The sequence below is a fragment of the Nerophis lumbriciformis genome, linkage group LG22 (assembly GCF_033978685.3).
Source record: "Nerophis lumbriciformis linkage group LG22, RoL_Nlum_v2.1, whole genome shotgun sequence".
NCBI lineage: Eukaryota > Metazoa > Chordata > Actinopteri > Syngnathiformes > Syngnathidae > Nerophis > Nerophis lumbriciformis.
In genome coordinates this window covers 28,865,741-28,875,499 of record NC_084569.2, presented here as the reverse complement: position 1 = coordinate 28,875,499, position 9,759 = coordinate 28,865,741, and the positions used below count along the sequence as shown (strand labels likewise).

The window sequence follows — 9,759 nt, the reverse complement described above, 5'->3', positions numbered from 1 at the left end:
TCAACGTTGCATTTGTGTTATATAACATTGGTTGGAAAATGACAAAATTTAAATGGTAATATCATCAGAACCCAACATTGATTAAACGTTGTCAAAAAGCATGTTGTTTCAACGTTGCATTTGTGTTGTAGAATATTGGTTGGAAAATGACCACATTTCAATGGTCAAATCAACGTCAGAACCCAGCAATGATTAAACGTCGTCAAAAAGCATATTGTTTTTAACGTTGTATTTGTGTTGTAGAATATTGGTTAGGAAAAATGACCAAATTTCAATGGTCAAGTCAACGTCACAACCTGACATTGATTAAACGTGGTCAAAAAGCATGTTGTTTTTAACGTTGTATTTGTGTTGTAGAATATTGGTTTGGAAAAATGACCAAATTTCAATGGTCAAATCAATGTCACAACCTGACATTGAATAAACATCATCAAAAAGCATGTTGTTTCAATGTTATGTTTGTGTTGTGTAATATTGGTTGGAAAATGACCAAATTTCAATCGTCAAATCAACGTCAGAACCCAACATTGAATAAATGTTGTCAAAAAGCATGTTGTTTTAATGTTGTATTTGTGTTGTAGAATATTGGTTAGGAAAAATGACCAAATTTTAGTGGTCAAATCAACGTCACAACCTGACATTGAATACACGTAGTCAAAAAGCATGTTGTTTCAACGTTGTATTTGTGTTGTAGAATATTGGTTCGGAAAAATTACCACATTTCATATTTATTTAATATGTCCTGTCCTTATCTATTTTATGTAAGAATGTAGTTAATCATAGAACTGGCACACAATGTTATTTTTTCAAAAGTATTGATTTTGAACCGAGAATGGTTACAGAATCTAATCAAATTGTTGTTACATTTTAACAGAAGTGTCGATAGAACCATGTCACAACAGAGAGTAAGAAGCTATTAACAGTAAATTATGAAAAAAAAAATATATACAACTGGAAATGATGCAACATGTTCCCGCATACCTACAAATTTGGAGCCTTTGTAACTTGTTCTGAAATGGCTTTGTTGTCATTTATAAGACAAATAATATATGGTGATATATATTTTCGGCCATACCGCCTTTACTTATGTCACTGTTCTTATTTCAGGCTAACTTACTCCAATACAAAACGATCAGTCTTTGCAATAATAATAATATTCAATCACTCATCCATATTCTTGTGGTGTAAAACCACACTTTTCCGTACTGAGCAGAGTATGGAATCATTGAATTAGCTTCATTCATAATTTCCAATGTGGTTGTCCGTTGCACAATAACGGAAGATGCCAAACAGGCCAGACAGGAGAAATCCCAGCTGTTGAACGTTGAAGTGACAACATCATGAAATGGGGTGGATTTGAAGAAAATAAAAGTGCAATGTTGTGTATACCAGAGAAAATCATGTTTGAATGAAGAAACAAGATGTGTAACACAGTAATCAGGGTTTACCCGAGGCATTAAAAAGCATTAAAAGTCATTGAATATATTTTGCGAAAATTAAAGCCTTAAATGGCATTAAAAAGCATTAAATCATCAGTTTATTTTTATTGCATCTCATTTTCTAAAATGTTTAAATCAATCGTCCATTTCCAAACACATGCAACATTTGCATTCCTAGTATGGTGTTTGTTTATTTTTCCATAAAACCTTTTAACTATATATTTTTTCTAATTGTAGCCTGATAAAAAAAAAACATATACAACAGTTGATATAAGGCTTATTTTCAGAGGATACACCTTTTTACAGCATGTTTTTAAAAGATCAAATTAAAAAATGGCTGCTGGGTATTTTTTTTTTTTTTTAAGTGGCATTAAAAATGGCATGAAAAGGCAGTAAATTAGATTTGCTGATACCTGTAGAAACCCCGGTGATATAGCATCACTAGCTGATGTATTACTGTACAAAACATTATTTCAATTACAAAAAAGCTTTGCACACATAACATTATCATTCACTTAAAATGCCCTGACGAATGCAAATACAAATGAACTCAAGAATGTTTTAATACATATTTTAAATTAGATTAAAATGTAAATATTTATATAAACGTTTGGTACTGTTTATATGTATTTTCTTTTAACAACACTCAATAAACGATTGGGAACTGAGGAAACTAATTTTTGAAGCTTTGAAAGTGGAATTATTTCCCATTCTTGCTTTATGTAGAGCTTCAGTCGTTCAACAGTCCGGGGTCTCCGCTGTCGTATTTTACGCTTCATAATGCGCCACAAATTTTCGATGGGAGACAGGTCTGGACTGCAGGCGGAGCCAGGAAAGTACCCGCACTCTTTTTTTACGAAGCCACGCTGTTGTAACACGTGCTGAATGTGGCTTGGCATCGTCTTGCTGAAATAAGCAGGGGCGTCCATGAAAAAGACGGCGCTTAGATGGCAGCATTTGTTGTTCCAAAACCAGTATGTACCTTTCAGCATTAATGGTGCCTTCACAGATGTGTAAGTTACCCATGCCTTGGGCACTAATACACCCCCATACCATCACAGATGCTGGCTTTTGAACTTTGCGTCGATAACAGTCTGGATGGTTCGCTTCCCCTTTCGATGTCGAATATTTCCAAAAACAATTTAAAATGTGGGCTCTTCAGACCACAGAACACTTTTCCACTTTGCATGAGTCCATCTTAAATGATCTCGGGCCCAGAGAAGCCGGCGGCGTTTCTGGATGTTGTTGATGAATGGCTTTCGCTTTGCATAGTAGAGCTTTAACTTGCACTTACAGATGTAGCGACCAACTGTATTTAGTGACAGTGGTTTTCTGAAGTGTTCCTGAGCCCATGTGGTGATATCCTTTAGAGATTGATGTCGGTTTTTGATACAGTGCCGTCTGAGGGATCAAAGGTCACGGTCATTCAATGTTGGTTTCCGGCCATGCCGCTTACGTGGAGTGATTTTTCCAGATTCTCTGAACCTTTTGATGATATTATGGACCGTAGATGTTGAAATCCCTAAATTTATTGCAATTGCACTTTGAGAAACGTTGTTCTTAAACTGTTTGACTATTTGCTCACGCAGTTGTGGACAAAGGGGTGTACCTCGCCCCATCCTTTCTTGTGAAAGAACGAGCATTTTTTGGGAAGCTGTTTTTATACCCAATCATGGCACCCACCTGTTCCCAATTAGCCTGCACACCTGTGGGATGTTTCAAATAAGTGTTTGATGAGCATTCCTCAACTTTATCAGTATTTATTGCCACCTTTCCCAACTTCTTTGTCACGTGTTACTGGCATCAAACTCTAAAGTTAATGATTATTTGCAAAAAAAAATTTTTTTATCAGTTTGAACATCAAATATGTTGTCTTTGTAGCATAATCAACTGAATATGGGTTGAAAATGATTTGCAAATCATTGTATTCCGTTTATATTTACATCTAACACAATTTCCCAACTCATATGGAAAAGGGGTGTGTACATAAGGGGATAAAATATAGTACTTTAATTCAATATAAAGTGCCTTCAAGTATGGGTACTAATACCCCATTTGACAACCAGTGATGTACACGATGTGAGAGGTGTAATATACCGTGCAGTAACTGCTGGATTGTTGTGTAACATGATTTTGTCCTGAACAATTGTTATGATAAATTGTTATTATTGATTATGATTTACTGATTAGAGACACAAATTATTTGTGAATTGCATACTAGGCCAATAAAGATGATTTTGATTCGGATTCAGTAGTTTATAATAACATTTTCGAAATGTTTTACATGGATAGATACTGAATTTGGGTTTTTAGCAAGGTCGGTTATATTTATCAAATCAAACTTTATTTAGATAGCCTTTTACATATTAGCTGGGATAGGCTCCAGCACCCCCCGCGACCCCAAAAGGGACATGCGGTAGAAAATGGATGGATGGATGGCATTAAGGCTTGAGAAAAAAGGCCACCTTTGAGGCATCCACACTGAAGAATAACTAAAATTATCACCATCTACAAAATAATATGAAACATGTGATAAAATATATGTAAAAATATAAATAATACGTTAATAAAAACATAACTTCGAGAGGATAATAGTCGTAATAATAGCAATAAATAAAATGAAAAATAATACTATAAAAAAAATACATATATTAAAAAATTGGATAATGTGGAAATTATGAAATATTCATGAAATATCATTGAAAAATATAATGATGCTGTTATTATGAAAAAATAAAAAAGTTTAAATACTGTTTGTTTAAACAACAGCAATAGCCATTACAATGTTTGTACTAAAATTTTATTTTATCTAAATATATATTTCTCAACAGTGTAGCATATCTTCACTGACCCTGGTTTTTACTGTGTTACATAATGTCAAATATATAACCCACTATGCACGTAGTCCGCAGTGATGTAACATTGCCTCACTATTATGACACTGGGCGGAGAGGAGGGGCGGGGCCACATGAGGTCTGTGGTGACGTCACAAGTGACGCACGGGGTCTGGGCGGAGGCATGAGTCGGTTTACTTTTAGGAGGCGGTCGCAGCGCTCGACTTGTGCACACAAAACTCGGGCCCGGCGGGTTTAAACGGGGATAGGAACGGTCTCGAACTCAACTCCGCGTTACGCACAAGACTTGCGAGCTTTTTGTGAGTGGACCGCAGCGAAGAATCCTGGTAATAAACGACAACAAACAGACGGCATCGACCACTTCCGGGATTCCGCCATTACAGGTAGGACAGTTTTTTATTTACATTATCATCTATGTCATGACTTCCTCTTATTTTTCACTTTTTTTTTTTTACTCTTTTACTACTACTGTGTGTTTATATTTAAAAAAAAATGATGCAGTAGTTACGTAATAAAAAAATGAATTTAAAAAAAACGTCTTTATTCGCATGGGTTAAACTGAATGAAAATGTAGGTCAAAAAGCCGTTAATTGGATGTAACACGCAAAGTGTCACCAGCTTAGTGTCGACTGGCCTATATTGACCTCATATTATGGTACAAGTGGTTCAAAGTGTAATAGGGTTGCATAATATTGTGTTGTAATGGCGTTTGCGTAACCATTAAATCCCTCATTGTGTTCTCCTCACCACTAGGGGGCACTGTTTCTGCACTTCCAACACACAATGTTCGAGGAGGAGTCCAAGGAGATGAGGGTGCACCAGGATGCAGCAGCAGGAGGAGGAGGGTCCTTCCCGGATGAAAACATGGTCGCCCTGACCTCCAGCAGCCTGTTGGCCCGCTCCCTGCTGGGCTGCGCCGCCGCCGTCAAGCGCAAGGAAAGCCCGGCGGCGTGCGGCGTCCGACGCAAGCGGGAATTCATCCCCGTGGACAAGAAGGACGACGGCTACTGGGACAAGAGGAGGAAGAACAACGAGGCGGCCAAGCGTTCGCGGGAGAAGCGGCGCGTGAACGACATGGTCCTGGAGAGCCGCGTGCTCGCCCTGCTGGAGGAGAACGCCCGCCTCCGCGCCGAGGTCCTGGCCCTCAAGTTCCGCTTCGGCTTAGTCAAGGACCCGTCCGGCGTGACCCCGCACTATTACCTCCAGCCGGCGCCGCCGAGAGACGCCGGCAACCTGTCGGAGGACTCGGGGTTCTCCACGCCGGGCGGCTCCAGCGTGGGCAGCCCTGTCTTCTTCGATGACCGGCTCAGCGACCACGGGAAGTCGTCGCCTCCGCGGGCGGAGGAGGCGGCCTTCGACACCTACCACTGCCCCTCCGCCGCCGAGGTGGACCAGGCCGAGGCCATGAAGAACCTCCCGCACAAGCTGCGCTTCAAGACGCCCGGGAACAGCGAGTGCGCCGAAGCCGCGCCGCCGCCGCCCGCCTCTGACAGTCACAGACCCGTCGAAACGGGGGACTCCGCTCACTGGCTCCCCCCGCAGGGCGCCACAAACTCCAGCCTCCATATTCCCGTCAAGTACGAAAACAACTACCTGAAGTCTCAGCTCAGCTGCCTGAGCCAGGAAGTGGCCCAGCTCAAGAAACTTTTCACCGAGCAGCTCCTGTCCAACGCCAACTGACATGTGACACGCGCTAGTACCCCCGCCCCCTTTTTACACAGGTCCACCAACTCAGAAAAAAACCATAACAACCAACATTAAAAGGCAGTAGCGCAGTAGGGCTGAGGATTCATTAAAAACAGGTTTTATTTAACATGGGCCACACAGCTTGAACAGTACCACTGTGTTTGAAGTGATTCTATGAGGTAACAAATAAATGACCTGCTGTTTTAACGCCGAGTTAATCACTCAGGCACGGAGCTTCCTGTTGTTGAACAATTGATGCCCTGTGACCACAGCAAGACACGCCCACTTTTCGCAGTCATGACCCGAGACGAGACACGGGGGAAGAAGGTAGCAGGAACAAACTTTGTGGAGTTCGGTTTATCGCCGTCTTCGTCAATGCACTGGAAGTGTTTTTGTTTTGTTTTGGCGTATTTCTGTCCGTGTTATGTTGGAATGTTGTCTTTTTTTTATTCTTGGAGAAATAAACTACTTTGACATTCACTGAGAGCTTGTGTTCAGTCGGGAACTTCCTCAGATTGGGTTCAATTGTGCAACAGGAAAATACTAAAAGTTTGAAAACTTTGCAGGATACAATAAAGCGCTAAAGAAACAACCGCATGAGGTATATAAAACTTTTTTTTTTTTTTTTTTTGCATTTTCTCATGCAGTTTGTTTTTGAGCATTTTCAGCATTTTTCAAAGTGTTTACAAAGAAGAAGAATCCTGATAATTATTTGGATGATGACTTTTTGTGTGAAGAAGCGCACATAAAATGTCAATTCATGAACAACGGGGAGCTTAGCGAGCTCACTTTTTAGCCAATTTTACCGCCAAACACCTCAAATTCGCATAACTTGTTACTTGACACATGCTAAATGTGAGCATGCTAAAATTGTTAGCTAATTTTACATGCGTACATTTCCTAGTCGTATGACTTGGCACTTGACTCATTCTGATAGCATGCTAATGTTAGCATTGTAACATACTAAAATTAGCTGCAGGATACAAAAAAAACGCAAAAGAAACAACCGCATTAGATAAATGCTGCAAGTTTACACTTAAAAAAAATTAAAAAAAATTATGCAATTTGTTTTTTTAAGATTTTCATCATTTTTCAAAATGTTTAGAAGGAAGAAGAATCCTGATAAACATCTTGAACATGAGTGAATTATTTCGATGATGATGATGATGACTTTGTGTGTGAAGACGCGCAGGTAAAATGTCAATTCATGAACGACGAGGAGCTTAGCAAGCTCACTTTTTTAGCCAAATTCACCGCCAAACACCTCAAATTCACATAACTTGTTACTTGACACGTGCTAAATGTGAGCGTGCTAACATTTTTAGCTATTTTTACATGCGTACATTTCCTAGTCGTATGACTTGACACTTGACTCATTCTGATAGCATATTAGGGTTAGCATTTTAGCAAGCTCACTTTTTTTTTTACCAATTCTACCGCCAAACTCCTCATAGTCACATAACTTGCTACTTGACACATGTTAACTGTTAGCATGCTAATGTTAGCATTGTAACATACTAACATTAGCTGCAGGATACAAAAAAAAACGCTAAAGATACGCATGAGATAAGTGCTGCAAGTTTACACTTAAAAAAAATTAGAATAAAAATAAAATACAATTTTATGCAGTTTTGTTTTTGAAGATTTTCAGCATTTTTCAAAATGAATGAATTATTTCGATGATGATGATGATGATGATGACTTTTTGTGTGAAGAAGCGCAGGTAAAATGTCAATTAATGATCGACGGGGAGCTTAGCAATCTCACTTTTCTAGCCAATTTTACCGCCAAACACCTGAGAGTCACGTAACTTGTTAAATGACACATGCTAACTGTTAGCATACTAACATGGTAACTTTTTTAGCCAGTTTTACAGCCGAACAAACACCTCAAAGTCCCATAACTTGTTACTTGACACATGCTAACTGTTAGCATGCTAACATTTTTAGCTATTTTCAAGTGGTATGACTTGACACTTGACTCATTCTGATAGCATATTAAGGTTAGCATTTTAGCAAGCTCACTTTTTTAGGCAATATATATCACATAACTTTTTACTTGACACATGCTAACTGTTAGCATGCTAATGTTAGCATTGTAGCATACTAACTTTGGATGCAGGATACAATAACACGCAAAAGAAACGACCGCAAAAGATAAGTGCTGCAAGTTTGCACTTTTGTTTTTCTTTTTTTTTACTTGACACATGCTAAATGTGAGCATGCTAAGATGTTCAGCTATTTTTTATTTTTTTTTACTTTTTACATCCAATCCTGTGCCAGGCTAATTTGCAGCTTTGAATGTTAAATGTATTATTTTGCACTAAAAAACATAAAAAATAAGAAACTATTAATTTCACGTGAATTAATCAAATTAAATTTAATTAAGAAATTCACATTAAGTTTTTTTTTTTTTAATCTTCAATATAAAATTCTGCTTAGAACTACAATTTATCCAGACCATGACTATTTGTTGTGAGCTAGCAGTAATTATGGTAAGCAACCATTCATATAATATTTTACGTCTGTACAGTAACCCCTCGTTTGTGGTAAATAAATGTTAGCAAAGTATTCATAATAAATTGAATATTCTCGTACTTGTAGCATATCAAACTGTTTATTGCCTTCTAAATACAGTTTTTAAACACCCACATTGTCACTTTTACACTAACAGTAATGTTGTCTGGGTCTGAGCCAATCAGAGGCCACGATACTGAATTGGCCAGCGGGGGGAAGCAATGACTGTTGTTGACCAGCAGGGGGCAGCAAAGACTGTTGTTGTTGTTGTTGTTGTCGCCATCATCATATAAAGGGGGCGTGTCCAGAGCAGGGGTGTCCAAACTTTTTACCAGCGAGGGCCTCATGAATACAAATTGAAGGACGTGGATACATTTTGTAGGTTAAAGATACTAAAAGCAGTACAATATAGGTCAATGTATAAATGCTCAAATCTCTGAACACAACATCCATGTCCGAGCCAACATATTCTTTGTAATCCTGCCATAAATTCAACATTTTTAAGCATAAAAATGACTAAATGAAGTAAAAATATCAATACTACAGTAGTACTGGCCACCGGACAGTTCAGTATCATGGCCACTGATTGGCTCAGCCTCAGGCAGCATTACTAGCATTAGCATGCTAACTTTTTTTTAGCCATTTTTGCAGCCAAAAATCTCAGACTCGTATAACTCGGTACTTGACACATGCTAACTGTTAATATGTCAACTTTTTTTTAGCAAGTTTTACATGAGTACGTTTCCTAGTCGTGTGGCATGCTAACGTTAGCATTGTAGCATACTAACATGGTAACTTTTTTAGCCAGTTTTACAGCCAAACACCTAAGAGTCATATAACTTGGTACTTGACACACGCTAACTGTTAGCATGCTAACTTTTTAAGCTATTTTTTACATGCGTACGTTTCCTAGTCTTATGACTTGGTTCTTGACTCATTTTGATAGCATATTAAAGTTAGCATTTTAGCAAGCTAACTTTTCTAGCCACTTTTACCGCCGAACACCTCAGAGTCACGTAACTTGTTACATGACACATGCCAACTGTTAGCATGCTAATGTTAGCATTCTAGCATACAAACATGGTAACTTTTTTAGCCAGTTTTACAGCCGAACACCTCAGAGTCACGTAACTTGTTACATGACACATGCTAACTGTTTGCATGCTAACTTTTAAAGCTATTTTTACATGCGTACGTTTCCTAGTCGTATGACTTGGTGCTTGACTCGTTCAGAAATCAGAAATACTTTATTAATCCCCCAGG

The 9,759-nt window shown here is 38.5% G+C and overlaps 1 protein-coding gene across 1 annotated transcript; it reads left to right on the top strand.

Moving 5' to 3' along the window:
* The first annotated feature begins 4,456 nt into the window (after nucleotides 1–4,456).
* nfil3-6 (nuclear factor, interleukin 3 regulated, member 6) lies at nucleotides 4,457–6,460 on the top strand. The gene is made up of 2 exons (XM_061973630.1): nucleotides 4,457–4,677; nucleotides 5,048–6,460. The coding sequence occupies exon 2, from the start codon at nucleotides 5,078–5,080 to the stop codon at nucleotides 5,972–5,974; it is 897 nt and encodes a 298-aa protein (XP_061829614.1). The 5' UTR covers nucleotides 4,457–4,677; nucleotides 5,048–5,077; the 3' UTR covers nucleotides 5,975–6,460.
* The last annotated feature ends 3,299 nt before the right edge of the window (nucleotides 6,461–9,759 follow it).